This window comes from Siniperca chuatsi, linkage group LG3 (assembly GCF_020085105.1).
Source record: "Siniperca chuatsi isolate FFG_IHB_CAS linkage group LG3, ASM2008510v1, whole genome shotgun sequence".
Taxonomy (NCBI): domain Eukaryota; kingdom Metazoa; phylum Chordata; class Actinopteri; order Centrarchiformes; family Sinipercidae; genus Siniperca; species Siniperca chuatsi.
In genome coordinates, this window is record NC_058044.1 from 15,710,357 (window position 1) to 15,725,574 (window position 15,218).

General features: G+C 41.0%; 1 protein-coding gene across 3 annotated transcripts; it reads left to right on the forward strand.

The window, feature by feature from the left end:
• Positions 1–2,240: 2,240 nt before the first annotated feature.
• Positions 2,241–14,935, forward strand: ncapg (non-SMC condensin I complex, subunit G). 3 transcript variants are annotated; one of them, XM_044191092.1, is made up of 22 exons: positions 2,241–2,380; positions 2,709–2,821; positions 3,428–3,658; positions 4,094–4,322; positions 4,747–4,892; positions 5,072–5,156; positions 5,835–6,027; positions 6,116–6,265; positions 7,500–7,640; positions 8,994–9,117; positions 9,465–9,554; positions 10,407–10,595; positions 10,739–10,849; positions 11,528–11,647; positions 12,029–12,265; positions 12,366–12,547; positions 12,670–12,835; positions 13,154–13,321; positions 13,745–13,868; positions 14,151–14,198; positions 14,334–14,403; positions 14,520–14,935. In XM_044191092.1, the coding sequence occupies exons 2-22, from the start codon at positions 2,714–2,716 to the stop codon at positions 14,644–14,646; spliced, it is 3,039 nt and encodes a 1,012-aa protein (XP_044047027.1). In that variant the 5' UTR covers positions 2,241–2,380; positions 2,709–2,713; the 3' UTR covers positions 14,647–14,935. The 3 variants fall into 3 exon arrangements, with proteins under 3 accessions (XP_044047027.1, XP_044047028.1, XP_044047030.1); XM_044191093.1 differs by having other exon boundaries at positions 2,257–2,380; positions 2,714–2,821; XM_044191095.1 differs by having other exon boundaries at positions 2,350–2,369.
• Positions 14,936–15,218: the final 283 nt, after the last annotated feature.

Sequence of the window (15,218 nt, forward strand, 5' to 3'; positions counted from 1 at the left end):
AGAATACTCTGAGCGTATGTGGGCTCAGGCTAAACAGCAACATTGATGCTTTTATTAAACGGACGGCAATATTTTTGGAAAAGTAGGCTACATCTTATTACAACTTCTACTATAACAAGGTCTACTGGTATTGACTGGATTGACATAGCCAAAAACAGTGGTCTTAAAACGATTTTTTTTTCTGAAATTAACACATTTGTAAAATTGTACTCTTATGCATAGACTATCATTTTTTTTTTCTGGAAATAAGACTACAGGCACTGTAGAGTTTAAAGAGCACATTCTCATACACAAATGGGCACCACTGACTAACATCCCTAACCTTAAAGGTCAGCTACGCCTAAAATTAGTGGAAGACCCCTTTAACTGTGTCACAGCCATATGGTCAAATTAACCTGTTAGGAGGTCACTTGGGAAAACATTAGCTGCTGGGTCGCTACCAACCCCATTCACCCACCACCCATGTGTTGTGTATTGTGTGCCCTCTCTCCTCCAAGCACACAGCAGACGATAGTGTAGAGACCCAGTACTTTTCTGTGTCAATTAGTTTGTGGGTAATTTCATTAAACACAACTTTATTTAGGATTGTGCACCATGTGAGCACCATTTGGGGCTTGTGTCCAACAATTTCTGAAACATTTCATAACCAAAAATCCGACAATCATGCCCACATCGCGCAGCAATTGGCCAGGTACACAGAGATATGAAAGCAGGCAGGATATGAACTTCTCTCGAGCTCTCTTTTTTCATTCTTCCATCAGTTTTCATATATCCAACCAAGTACAAGACCGTGAATGCTTTCGAGGAGAGACTGTCCAAAAGTGTGTGCTGTTATACCCATTTGTACGATTTATCGCATTTGAGAGTCCAAAAACACAGAGTTCTTGGAGAGAGATTGGGGAGGCAGAGGGATGCAGCCAGGAGGAGGCTGATGGTAGGCTTTTCACCCCGCCTTTGAGCGTGGCCACTTGGAACAGTTATAAACTGTTTTATCTTTAGACGTGGTCTGATGGCACATTTTATGACCTACTTTGTTTGGAGCATACTGAGCCCACAGGATTAGATAACAATGCAGGGCCAGCCTTAGTGCGTGTTCTTTAGTGGGGCACATGCCAAAACAAATTTGCAATTAATCAAATGATCACAAACCAATTGGCACATAGTGAACCTGGGGCTTCAGGGGCCCCTGGGAGTCTGGGGCCCCTGGGGTATTTGTCTGCTTTGCCCAGTTTGTAATCCAGATATGTATTGTCACACATATAGCTTTAAAGGTCTAAATGAATAGTCGTGTAGTTAGGTCTGTGTGTTTAATGGAGCGATTCAGACTATAAAATATTGGATTGTACTTTGTAAATGAGTACAAGGTAATGAGAAAGAGTAGTTTGATGATTGAATGTCTAAGCAGTTTTACACAGGGGGGGTATCTCTCTGAAAAGCATTTGGATGTCTTAAGATCACCCACTGTATGTGCCAATGGATTTACAGAAGCGCTGGAGGCCGTTTTTCAAATCTTTTTGGCTCATGACATAGTAGGTGTATGGACTAATGGAGAAACTTTTAGCCCCTGCATCCACCAGCATAAATATTTAATATGATAATACACCTCTCAGATAATCCTACGCCCACATGCACGCAGGTCTAAAGCAGAAGCCTGACAGACTACCCTCTATATTAAATTGATTTCCAGAGATAGATAGCAGTTGTTGTTGCCATAAAATGAGGCACCCTGTCCGCCTGTGGAGACGCTTGTTCCTGCCCTTCCCACGGGTGAGCTGTCTGCTGTGACCCCTCCACAGCTGCCCGGCAGCTGCAGCCTTGGACATCACAACACCAACAAAGGGTTTATAGTAGGCTATATGGCTCAAATGTGGGAAATGAAATACTAGCAGATTAGTGACATTTCTTTCATCCAACCAAAATCAAGCCACACGATTAGCTGGTTCTTTCTATGTTTTTAAATGACAAACCACAAAAATCCAACCAAACCCAGTATATCTAATGTGAGTGTTGTAAACTAAATGTTAATGTGTGGTCTCACACAGTCGCTGCAGTCTGAGTGACTTCGCACAGACAGGGGAGTTTTTTCCCAGAATCTTTCCTCATAGTCAACGCAAACACCTAAGCTTTGTACAGCAAGCAAACCGTAATCGACTAATTGATTAATCAATAATTTGTTAAGTTTCAGCTCTACTACTTTTCTATTGAACATTATTGACCCTGACTGATAGAGCCGCATGCCAGACTAAACTTGGGGCAGATCAAAATAAAGTTTTGTACGTCATTACGTAGGAATCAAGATTACGCATCTCAGTTCTCGCGAGAACACAAACGGTTGAATTTGAAAACAGGCGGCAGTTGCAAGAAGAAAGGTGAAGAAAAGGTACATTCCTAAAACTTACAATACGTGTAATCCTTCTGTGTAATACAATGTCTGCTTTAATATTCTGATAAAGGATGATGTAAAGTGTCTCTAGGGAACTTTATCCCAGACGACTTAGCTAGGTTACTTTGTTTTCCTGCTCCGCTTCAGTGGGAGTTGAATCGAGGTGGGGCTTTGGTTAACTGTTAGCTAATGAGGCACTAGAGACTAACAGGCTGCTGCCGCTAGCGTTTAGCTAGGAAAACGTTACTGGAAGTGTAAGTTACTGCGAGGAAAGCTTATAGGGCTGTTTGAGTGATTCTGACTTTTAATTCGGTTTTCTGTGAAGGAAAGATGACTGCAGACAATGAAATAGACGTCAAAGAGGCGTTTCAGCGCGCTCAGAAGGGCCACAATAACAAGGCAAAGCTGGTAGCAAGCCTGAAGAGCCGCTACAGCAAGGTAAGTTCTGTGTGGTGATTTGTGAAGATATTATGTACTCTCTACTCTGTATTTCTTGCCATTAGACACACCACTTATTCATAGTTTAAATCCATGTCTGTAATGTGGTTTGTTAACAAGGGTAAAGGTAAGTATTTTGTAGGTGGGGTTGTTGTTTTAGCTCACAATCCTCTAAGTTGGTTCTGGTAAAGGATGTGTTTTTTTAGAGCATCTTTAAACAACGGGGCAATTCAAAGTGATTTCCTTTAAGACATGCCATATAAGAAACACAAGGCAATATGAAAAGACACACATAGGATTTAAAAGAAATCAAAAGATTGGAGCAGAGCAGAGGTTTTCTGGTGGTTTTTTTCCAAATATGTGGTGCATAGAAACTGAATGCTGTTTCTCTGCGTTTTGTTTTGACCCTGGGCACAGCAAGCAGACCTGTCCCAGAAGACTTGAGAGGTCTCGATGGTTATCTATTCTGTTGTGAATGAATGTTGCAGAAACTGATGACTTGGTTTCACATATTCTCATTTCCACTGTCTTATTTTGAACCTAAACTATTGTTTCTCCTGGTTTGCGTCACCTGTTGGTGATGACATCCTGCATCTCCTCCACCAGCTTGAGGACAAGACACTGTTCCATGAGGAGTTTGTCCACTACCTGAAGTACGCCATGATCGTCTACAAGCGTGAACCTTCAGTTGAAAATGTCATCGAGTTTGTCGCAAGGTTCGCCACGAGTTTCCAGTCTCCACCTAAAACGGAGGAGGAGGAGCAGGCGGAGGAAGAGGAAGAAGAAGATGAGGATGATCATCCATTTCTGAGTTTCATCTTCAACTTCCTGTTGGAGGTATAAACATTATTACATGAGTGTATGCATGCAAAGTTACAATGACACTGTTCTATGTGTGCCAAATGATTACAGACAGATAAATGTTTATCATTCACAGCAAACATTTTTTAAGAAATCTGTTAACCCCAATACTTTTCCTTCATTGATAACAAAAACCTCTCTGATTTTGTTGTGAGCATTTGCTGTACAGAGACGTTCTGATGTGATTGATGTCTCTGCTGCCTCTTAATCTGATTTTTCTCCTGTCCCATCTGTCTCCTCTCTCTTCCTGTTGGACTCCATCTGTTTCTCAAACCTACACTCTCCTGTGGTATGCAACACCCTTTTTTTCTCTGTCCTGCTCGTCCTCTTTCTTGTATTGTCTGCTTGTTTTTCCCCAATCCCATGTCTTGCTCCTGTTTTTCCTCTTTGGACCGCCTTCCTTCTTCTTAGTCTCACAAAGCCAGTAGCCATGCGGTGCGTTTCCGTGTGTGCCAGCTGATCAACAAGTTGCTGGGCAGTATGGCAGAGAATGCCCAGATAGACGATGACCTCTTTGATCGCATCCACCAAGCCATGCTGGTCCGTGTCACTGATAAGTTCCCCAATGTAAGGATTCAGGCTGCTTTGGCCATGACGCGCCTTCAACAGCCGAAGGATCCTGACTGTCCAACTATCAACGGTTAGTTGTAGTTTTCTATCCCTACCTACTTTCTTTTTGATTTGACCAAACACACTCAAGCAAATGCATTAAAAATTATAATTTCAAGTTGTCGTCAACCTTTTGTAACAATACTTAGTCTGTTTAGAATATTATGTTTATCATTATTTAACTGTAAAATATGTAGTACATTTCTTTAAAACAACTCTTTGATAACCAAATTTGAGACATCATTGTGTGTGTGTGTGAACCCAAATATCTGTTGTTCTATATCAGTGACACTTGACCAGTGTGAGTGGGACTGTCCTCTTGCAAAAGCATAGTGTTACTGCTCACTTCATGTCCTTGTTCTTAGTATAGTCTTTAATCACCACTCTTTTAATGTAGCCTTTGTTTTTTATGATTTGACTAACTCTCTAATGTTCTATTTCTTTCCACTGTTCAGCGTACATGTTGATTCTGGAAAATGATACTAATCCTGAGGTGCGACGAGCCGTTCTTTCCTGCATTGCAATGTCTCCTTGCACCCTCCCCAAAGTACTCAAACGCACCCGGGACATCAAAGAGAATGTCCGCAAGCTAGCCTACCAGGTAGCCACAAATGCAATCAAATAATCCGGTATAAATATATGTACACACATGCCAAGCATATCAGCCGATAATAACATAATAAAGTCTTGATCTGACTGAGCTCTCGTTCTTGTTAAACATTGTGAATTGAGGTTTGCTCCAACTCCAAAAGAATTTTCTATCTTTGTTTTCTGTTTAAGGTTCTGGCTGACAAGGTTCACATTAAAGCTTTGACCATCGCACAGAGAGTTGGTATACTGCAGCAGGGTCTCCATGACTCCTCAGGTAATACTAATTTCTGTGTGTGTGTGCGTGTGTGTGACATTACATTTACACTGACAAATCTTTCAGTCAAGTACTTGCGCTTGCAGTAAGCAAAAGCCGCAGCAAACAATTGTTATTTTTATTAGCAATGAATCCGTCGGTTATTTTCTTGATTATTTGTTTAGTCTATGACCGCATTTCTCAAACCTCTCCTGGAGTACGTCCTGCATGTTTTCGATCTCTCCCTGTTTATTTCTATGATTTCAACACATTTGTTGTTCACAATGTATGTTAGCATTATCAGGGGAAAAATATGGTGAGTTTACTACGTCCTTTCGGATTTTAACGTTTTTAAGAGATGCAGGACGCGTACCTGCAGCATAAATGACATTTTAGTCATTGCAGTTCTTTAAATGATCAGTTTGTTATCAAGCAGCTTCAGGAGTTCATAACAAAGGTTTTAAAAAGTCCATCACAAGATATGTATTTCACAAGGATATAAAACAGAGAAAAGAGAAAAGTCTCACATTGGAGTAGCTGGAACCAGTTTATTTATTTTTTGTAGCATTTTTTCTTGAAAAATGAAACGATAAATCAATTTATAAAAATATTTGTTAATTTTCTGTCGATCAACTGATTGTTCAGCTCTAAATTCCATTGTGCCCAATTAATATGTCTGACTGGCTGTGCGTGTTGTAGAAGCGGTGAGGGAGGTGGTTTGTTCTCGTCTGCTGCCGGCCTGGCTGCTTCGGCTGGATGGTAACGTCATAGAGCTGCTCCACAGGCTGGATGTAGAGAACTGTGCCCAAACAGCTCTGGACATTCTGAAAGCCATCTTCAAAGGCACACCCACTGAAGAACTGCTGCAGAACAGAGCGCAGCTCGACAACAGGTACATTTCAAACTCTGTCTCTCTGGCTCTCAAATGTTGTATAATTTATTTAATGTCTGAGGTTAGAGATTATGTGTGTTTTCAACAGAAAGCTGATCCCAGTGGACTCTCTGACCTGCGAGAATGTGCTTTACTGGAGAGCTCTGTGTGAGTTCATCAAGGCTAAAGGAGATGATGGTGATGAAATTCTGGAGCAAGTGTTACCAGACGCTGCCACTTATGCCGACTACCTCTATGGGTGAGAGAAGAGACAGAGTGGATTACATTTATAGTTTTCTTGCTGTCAGCTGTATATTTTACCCCTGTTGCAGAGTAAATTCCTGAGCAGACAATTGATCAGTAGCAACATGCTCTACAGAATGTTTTATCCTTGTGGTTAAAGGATAGGTTCACCATATGAACAGTGAAACAGGTTTTTCTTGCTGTAATCATTCCTCCTGTTCATACTGGATATTAAGAGATCCTGTCCTAATGCTCTTTCAATGTAAGTGATGGGGGACAAAATCCACAGTCCTTCTTGCAAAAATGCATTTCAGACTTTATCCAAAGTTAGTATGAGGCTTCAGCAGACTGAGTTAGACAAATAAAGTAGGTATCTTCCAAAGTTGCAGTCTTTTTAGTACCAAATTATTTTTTTTGTTACAGTTCCTCCACTGCAGCTCAACAGGGAAAAACTGTCTGGGGAACCTCAGAGGGAATTCTGTATTTAAAAAGACTCTAACCATGGAAGTTATGTACTTTGATTTGTCTTACTCAGTTTGCTGAAGCCTCATATTAATGTCAGACAAAGTTTTGAATATATTGTTGCAGAATGAGGACTGTGGATTTTGTCCCCCATCTCTTACATTGGAAGGATGTTAAGAAGGGATCTCGACATGTCCAGTATGAACAGGAGGAATGATTACAGCAAGCAAAAACTTTTCAATATTTATACGGGCACCTGAATATTGTTTTAAGACAGGCTTGAAAAATTGTGACCCTATCCTTTAATATAGTATTAAGTAGATATAGAGTTACTTTGTGATGATTTTTAACAGAACACCTAACACAGTTCAGAATCAGAAATACTTTATTGATCCTCAAATATCATCTGTTGTTTTACCACCTGCCTAATGCATGTGATGCTGTAGTGTGAAATGCTCCTTAATTGAATTTGCTGTAACTGAGTGGCACGCTTAACATTTATCTGCTCATGAAATACTTATTCATTTATTTGAATAAGTTGCTGGTTTGAATGAATCCCTCAGTGGCTAGCTGATAGCTGATATGGCTGTGTGTAGCTGTGGCTTGTAGGTAGTGCTGGTGCAGTGTTTAACTGGCTACAGTGTTGCAGTATTACATTTAATATGATTGAGTTATTTATTCTGAGTTGTACCTCTGTGATGCTGGTACCTGAGGATAACTGCATTATGTAATCTGACTGTTCACTGAGAGCTGTTGTTGTCTCTGACTCTTGACTCTGACTGTTATAGGTATCTGAAGGCAGTGCCTGTGCTGTCAGAGGAACAGAGGGCTGACTTTAACCAGCTGGAGCTGGTCATGACCAAGGAGTTCATCTCCCAGCAGCTCATCCATCTCATCGGATGTCTGGACACCAACGAGGAGGGCGGCAGGTAAGACGAGGAACAGAGCTGTGTTGGAAAAATGGTAAACAGATGGTTTTTTAAAAAAGGAGTGGGAGGGAAAGATGCATTAAGACGGTAGATAAGCAGCTTTTAAATGAGGAAAAGGAGAGCTATTAACTGGTTATCCATTTATGCAGCTACTAAGAGCACGTGGTCAGACTTGTGAGGGCCGTGGTTGGGATGGTAAGAGGTTTTAAGTAAAGGAATGGTAGGTAGAAGGTGGACGGGGAGAACATGTGCTTCTTTGTTTGGACACATTTTGGGAGGGTGAAAGTTGGGAGAGAAGAGGAGTCTTAGAAGGAAGGATGAGAAAATACTGAAAAGGAAGATTTAGTCATTCTGTTTTAGGGCTGGACAAGATAAATTATTGCAATTGCCTTGATAACAATAAATGTAATGTTACATTGTTTTTAAATATATCAGTGAAATGCGTGTCCTTAATTGTGTTGTCTCAGTTCTGATGTTTGTCCTGATTAGTTACAGTATGACCAGTTTAGGGCTGCAACTAATGATTATCTAAATGATCAGTTAGTCTGACAATTATTTTCTCAATTAATTGATTAATCGCTTTAGGTAAAATGTCAGGAAGTAGTGTGAAATACCTGTTATATTTTCTCATGTGTTTGACGTCTTCAGATGTGTTTTGGTCTGACCAACAGTCCAAAATCCAAAAATATTCAATTTATTATCATTCATGACAAAGAAAATCAGCAAAGCTTCATATTGGAGAAACTGGAGTCAGAGAATAGTCAACGTTTTTGCTTAAAAAACGTACTGAAATGATTAATTCATTTTTGAGATAGTTGATGATTAATTTTCTGTCGATCAACTTAAGCATTTCAGATCAAGACTAGTTTAAGGTCCAGTGTGTAGGATTTAGTGGCGTCTAGTGGTGAAATTGCAGTTTGCAACCATTTGAATACCACCCTCCCCCTCCAAGTGTGTAGGAGAGACTATGGTGTTTGTAAAACTCGCGAAAATTGCGAACGGCCCTATCTAGAGCCAGTGTTTAGTTTGTCCGTTCTGGGCTACTGTAGAAACATGGCGACCTCCGTGGAAGGGGACCAGCTCCCTCTGTAGATAAAACGGCCTATTCTAAGGTAACAAAAAAACAACGATTCTCATTTTCAGGCGATTATACACTAATGAAAACATACTTATAAATATTATATTCCATTTCTGCCAATAGATCCTCATAAATGTGTTATTAATTTGAAAAGTTTGTCCATCCCTATTTTGTTTTGCTTGGCAAACTCCTTAATTATGTCCAGTTTGCCAAATATTATCATCAGCTTGTTGAGGTGCTTTTATTCAGACTTATTGTGTTGTGTGTTTTTGTAGGAAGCGTGTATTGACAGTCCTGCAGGAGATGTTGGCTCTTCCACAGACTCCCTCCTCCCTGGTCTCCCTCCTCACTGAGAAACTCCTCACCCTCATTCCTGATGACCACAGACGCATTCAGACTGTAAGTTACATTTTACACTTAAATCTGAACTCTTTCACTGCTGTGAATTCAGTGTTTAAGTCAGACTGTGCTTCTTTTCTACACATATATCATGCATGTATCAATGGCCTTCATACATTCATTTGACAGACCAAATAGGCAGAAATGAAAATATGAAAGCTCAAAATTATCAGCTTTTCCAGATGGACACAAAATGATTGTGCCAATGGGTGCATGAATTAAACTGCCCTATGCTACTAAAGGTCTTTTGTTTTGAGATGTCACAAAATGAAACAGATTTTCCATTCAGTGGTGGTATCATTACCACTGAGATTGATGTCTAAATGAGCTGGCTTTGTGTTACACAGGTGGCAGAAATCATCTCAGATGTGAGGGAGCCCATCATGGAGGCCAGTCAGCCAGTGGATGAGAACGAGAGCCGTCGGCAGCAGGTCCAGGTGGGGAAGCACTCTGCCAACTGGAAGCACCCACAAGCAATTAGATTCAGTAATCCCTTCCATTTGCCCTGCTGTTTTTCTGGATGCCTGAAAACACCACATATTGGCACATTACTAGTTTTTATTTGGTAGAAAAGTTTAAATTATTACAAGGCTATTATGAGTTATGCAAATCACTAAATATATGAAAGGTTAAATATTCTAAAATTCAGATAACTAACAAGCTATCATCTTATTTTAAGTATTCTCTATTCTTCCGTGCTCTATTTACTTTCCCCCTCTGTCTGTTTCTATTTTTCCATCCCTCTGTACCTCCAGCTAGCAGATGGTTTGTATTTGGAGGCAAAGCATGTTTTAACAAGTGGGGCGGAAGGTGCATATCCTGTATGCCAATCTGGTCTTTGCCTGGTGTGTCCCGGTCCAGTAGTTTTCCTTTTGATTTCATCAAATTCTTTTCCTTATTTAACCTCAGTGAAAGTCAGTGGGTTACCTAGGAACAAAAATAGGGAGCGAGGGATTGCTCACAACTTTGGGCTTCAGACATGATTGTCAGTCCATCTCATCTCTCCATCTTTCAACGTGCACTGAAAGTATGTAATATCTCAGTAAGTCAATCCTAGCCCAGGTGTTTAGCTTCCATCCATTCTGTGCACCTACTCTCCCCTTTCCAGTGAGTAAAGTAACGTCTAGAGGGTTGTAACTCGTCCCAGAGTCTCAGCTGTTGTTTTTCCTGCTAATGGAGGTGCAGTTGCCCGTCTCAACAGTCAAGATTCCTCTGAAGTGTACTTCACCTAACGAATGACTTTCCCCTCTTTCCTTTATGGTCCCCACCTCTCTTTTCCTCCCCTCCAGCTAGCAGAGGTGAAGGTGCGTATCTTGGAGGCTAAACAAACCCTGGAGGACTTTATCACCGCCCAGGAGTTCAGCCGTGCTGCAGAGCTGAAGGACTCCATCACAGAGCTCGAGAACCGCAGGAACCACATCATCCAGGAAATCGCAGAGAGCAGCCAGCCATCCGACAAGGAGATCCGCACTGAGAAGGTACATAACCACACAGGAAGCACCACCTCTTTGTCTTTACATGTCATTCAATATAATTTACCCTGTATAGTTAAGAGATTTTCCTCCTGGAATGAAAATGCCAAGGAAAGGCCACAACATGTTTTTGTTTACCGTATTTTCAGAATGACCCAGAGACTCTTCTGAGGTGTTTAACGATGTGTGCCGAACTGCTGAAGCAGATGAGCATCAAGATGCGAATTGGTCCAACCATAAGCGCCTTAATGTCCTCACTGGTATAAATCCACACTGCACACATCATCATATATATTCACTAATGTTACTTTAGATGTACGGATCACAAGCTCCAACTGGATCTTTTAGAAATCAGGAGTATATATGGCCTGCCAAAGACTTTTGTCAATAGTTCCTTTAGTGTCAGTGAACGCAGTGTGTATATCTGTTGCACATCTCTTTTATTTAAATGTATATCTGTACATCTGATTGGACAGCATACATTTTCAGTACCACACAACCTGAAAGTTGAAATATGATGCGTTAAATCATTAAAATGTACAGGTATTTGGCACATTTAACCTTCACTGAGACAAAGAACAGATGGAGAGAAGTGTTCTTAATGTACACAAAACCATATGGATGAACTGATTAAGATTATGTCTAAATCAGCTGCATACCTTTTCTCCTTTGTTTGTGTAAAATGATCCAATTTTCCAATGTTGTTTCACTTGCATTTCTAACTTTGCACCACCTTGTCTCTCAGGCTGCAACCTTTTCTACAATTTTATAGTAATTTCTTTTGATGATGTCCAAAGCCTCTTTTACACACCGATGACACCTTAGAATCATCTGTCATTATTTGCTTGTTTGTTTGTTTATGTTGTCATCTCATATTGGCAAACATTTGTGAAGGTATGAAGTGAAGTAAAGTCACTATTTTTCTCCATCTCCGCCAGATCCTGCCCAGTATAGCAAATGCTCACCCTGCTGTCCGTAATATGGCCGTGGTGTGTCTGGGGACATGCACTCTGCACAGCAAGGAGCTGGCCAAAACCCACATGGTCCTGCTGCTGCAGGTAATGTTATACACATGTGTTTTGTGTATCTAAAATTCAAATGCATTTATAAACATTTCAGTCACTGAGGCTTTGAGATTTCCGCTGCTGAAACTTGTGTTGCTCCAATAAAATGGAGGTGAATGAAATTTCATTTATTGTACTTAAAAACTTACATTTAATAAACTCACCAGAAACAAGTCGTTCTAGAAACAGCATCCTCAAAATAATCCACAGATCTTTTTGATTGCTGTTTAACTGTAGCTAATAAAAACAAACTTGCATGGCCAGATACTACTAGTGCTAGTAGCTTAAAGCTTTGGTTCACTGACCCCAAAACAAAGACATGAATCACATACTGCCAGCACTAACATTGTTGAGTCTGTGCATATGTGTGTTCAGATTGCCCAGCTGGATGAGGTAAAGATCCGTATCAGTGCTCTGCGGGCCGTCATCGACCTGCTGCTGCTGTTTGGCTTCCAGCTGCTCTCTGAAGCAGCTGCCACTCAGTCAGCGCCGCCCTCCCAGTCACCGGACAGACAGGAGGAGGACGCACCAGCGACCGAGGAGAAGGGAGATGCACCAGAGGACACCACACAGAGCATACTTGTGATGCTTTCAGAGTTCCTGGACAGTGAGGTGAAATAATTACTTCATAACCAGAAGTATGTATCTAGTTTTCTTGGATGTAAAACAGCTGAAGACAGTTTTATTGAATTATCCGTGTGGGCATTTTCAGGTGTCTGACCTGCGTACAGAGACAGCGGAGGGCCTAGCCAAACTAATGTACACTGGCCGCATCTCCAGTGCCAAGATGCTCTCCCGTCTGGTGCTGCTGTGGTACAATCCCGTCACTGAGGACGACACCCGACTACGGCACTGCCTCGGCGTCTTCTTCCAGCTCTATGCCCGCGAGAGCAGGTCACACATGCACACATACACAAGCAAACAATGAGAGCTATGTGGTTAATTTGATTCATTACAACTGTGTTTTAGTATGATTACAAAATGTAAACTATGGAGTGTGTCTTTCTGGGTATTAGGGCCCACCAGGAGGTTGTGGAGGAGAGTTTCCTGCCGACTGTTCGGACTCTGATGAATGCCCCAGCCACCTCTCCACTAGCTGAGGTGGACATTAACAATGTGGTCGAGCTACTTGTGGAGCTGACCCGTCCAAGTGCACTTATTAAGCCCTCAACTAACACAGAGGTAAGAAACATCCACTGAGACTACTGTGAACTCACAAAACCCTCATTCATCAATATTGGCTGTCTCCATTGAGAAATTCCTTTTTAGTGTTTGTATTTTTATTGGTGCTCTGAGCTTTTCATCATATTGCTTTCTTCCCACAAATACATATTAATTTCTTCAACACAGGTGAACTCTACAAATTGTTCTCTTGAAATGCTTCAGTTCACATTAGAGCTTTAATTCGCCAATGTTTAAGTAAACTATTTCTAAAAGGCTTAATTCGATAACAGCTTTATGAGGCAAAAACAAATTTAACTTGAGTGCATATGTCTTTAGGAGGTGTGTGTCCATGATTACTTGGCGGTGCGCATGTGTGGGGAGATGCTGAAGGACCCTACAGCCCCTGAGGTGCGTCTCTATGCCAAGACTCTAAGCAACCTGGAGCTCAGCAGAGATGAGACCGTCAGGAAAGACCTGCAGACGCTGCTGCAGCAGCTTGTACAGGTACATACAGACACAACAAGACTTAGTCTACAGCAATGCTTTAAGCTAAATGCTAACATGCTGATGTAAGCAAGTTTCATGTTTACCATGTTAACCATTAGTTTAGTGTGTTAGCATGCTAACATTTGCTAATTAGAACTAAACACAAAGTACAGCTGAGGCTGATGGGAATGTAATTAGTTTTGCAAGTATTTGGTCATAAACCAAAGAATTTCACAAAAAAGTTTGATCTGATGATGGCGCTGGTGGTGTTAAAAGAAGTGTTTAAAGGGGATCACCAAGTCAGTACATTGCCATCCCCAAGAACCACGTCACTTGTGTGGCTAAGAACATGCAGCCACTCGTACTATTTCATGTATCTATATATCTGCCTCTTTGAAAGGCCTGATTTTTCATTTCTCTTTTCATCCTTCTTTTCTTTAGGTGGTGAAGGATCGTGTCTGTCTTCGTGCTCTGGACAAAATGATTTCTCAGCTGGTGGACTCAAAAGAACAGGCTGAGCTCCTCAGCGCAAGCGCACTACAACCATTGGATGTCAATGCAGATGGTATGCATGAACACAAGTGACAGTCTGTACAAAAGGCCGCCTGACATCCTGCTGAGCATCCGAAACAAATGGCACCTTCTCAGTACCTGTGTCTAACTAGATTTACACTAAACACGTTTGTGACAACTCTTCCTGTAAAAGGATTATGTCTTATTACCAGAATGTTGCTACGTGGATTAAAAATGCCTCACTCCACCCTATTCGGTGTCTGTCAAGACAAGAATACAGATAGCAGAGAGGAACTGCTAAAATATGAATTTTCTGTCTGCCATGTTTCCACAGAGGCTGCAGCAGACGATCCATCAAAATCTTCCAAGAGAGCCAAAAGAGGTAATGCAGGTTCTGTATACTCATCTAAAACCGCAGTTGTTCATAGTGCCACTATATTTTTAGAGCTCTTCTCGTCTACCTGAGTCAAGGAGTTGACTCAGCACTGTGAGGTAACCTGAGTGTTTGTGTGCAAAGGTCAGAGGAAAGTCTGCACAGCCAAAGGGGGCAGAAAGCTGAGCAGGAGGGCAGAGTCATCAGAGGAGAGGTGAGTGTTTTCTCAGCACATAAGATTACATGATGGCTTCCCTTTAGATATGCATATCTATGTATATGATTTGATACCATCACTGTATTTTCACATTCTCATATTTTTGGCTACAGTGATGGAGAAAATGTGCCAGAGTCAGTTCCTGTGGTGCGTCCCTCGCGGAGGGCCAAGAGTGTAGCTCTAGAGAAGACAAAGCTGGATCTCAACACGCTCATCAACCAGGAGGCCAATATGTCATAGGAGTCAGGTTATGAGCAGTTAATGTAAAAATGGACATTGAAATTGGTTATTTTTAAGAAGAACTCCAGTCTAATATAATTCACAAATACTTGTGTAATGTGGAAAGATTTACGTTTAACGTATAGTAAAACTGACATTAGTAAATGTCACTGAACCTGGCACATTGCTGAACCCTTACAATGGGGTCACCTCTTTATATGTAGTCATATTTCCTCTGATGTTTTATGTCTGTATGTTTCCCAGTATCAAGTTTTTGTCATTTTAATCATTAAAAGTGAAATATGTCAAAGCTTGTCCTTTTTTCATTACCACAAAATGAGATCAGTGGTCCCCACTCTTTTCGGCTCAGTATGGACTAGAGGTAAAAATGCAGCATTTCACAGAAAATCAAAACTGTTAGCAAATTATATTTTGTTTCTAATTCCTTGAATAACCTTTTGACACTTTCAGATTAATCTTGGCCAAATTCAGGTTGGCAACCAGGCAGTTATAGCTTTATAGCAGGGAAGAAAAAAAAGAGTAATGTAAAATCCAAAATCAAATGTTATCAGATTATCCTGAATGTCGTCTTT

Excerpts from the sequence above, each read along its gene's own strand:
- ncapg (XM_044191092.1), top strand. The coding sequence starts at position 2,714 with ATGACTGCAGACAATGAAATAGACGTCAAAGAGGCGTTTCAGCGCGCT. Across the intron at positions 9,555-10,406 it reads GCCGTCGGCAGCAGGTCCAG|CTAGCAGAGGTGAAGGTGCG; the intron begins GTGGGGAAGCAC and ends CCTCCCCTCCAG. Across the intron at positions 12,548-12,669 it reads CTCTATGCCCGCGAGAGCAG|GGCCCACCAGGAGGTTGTGG; the intron begins GTCACACATGCA and ends TCTGGGTATTAG.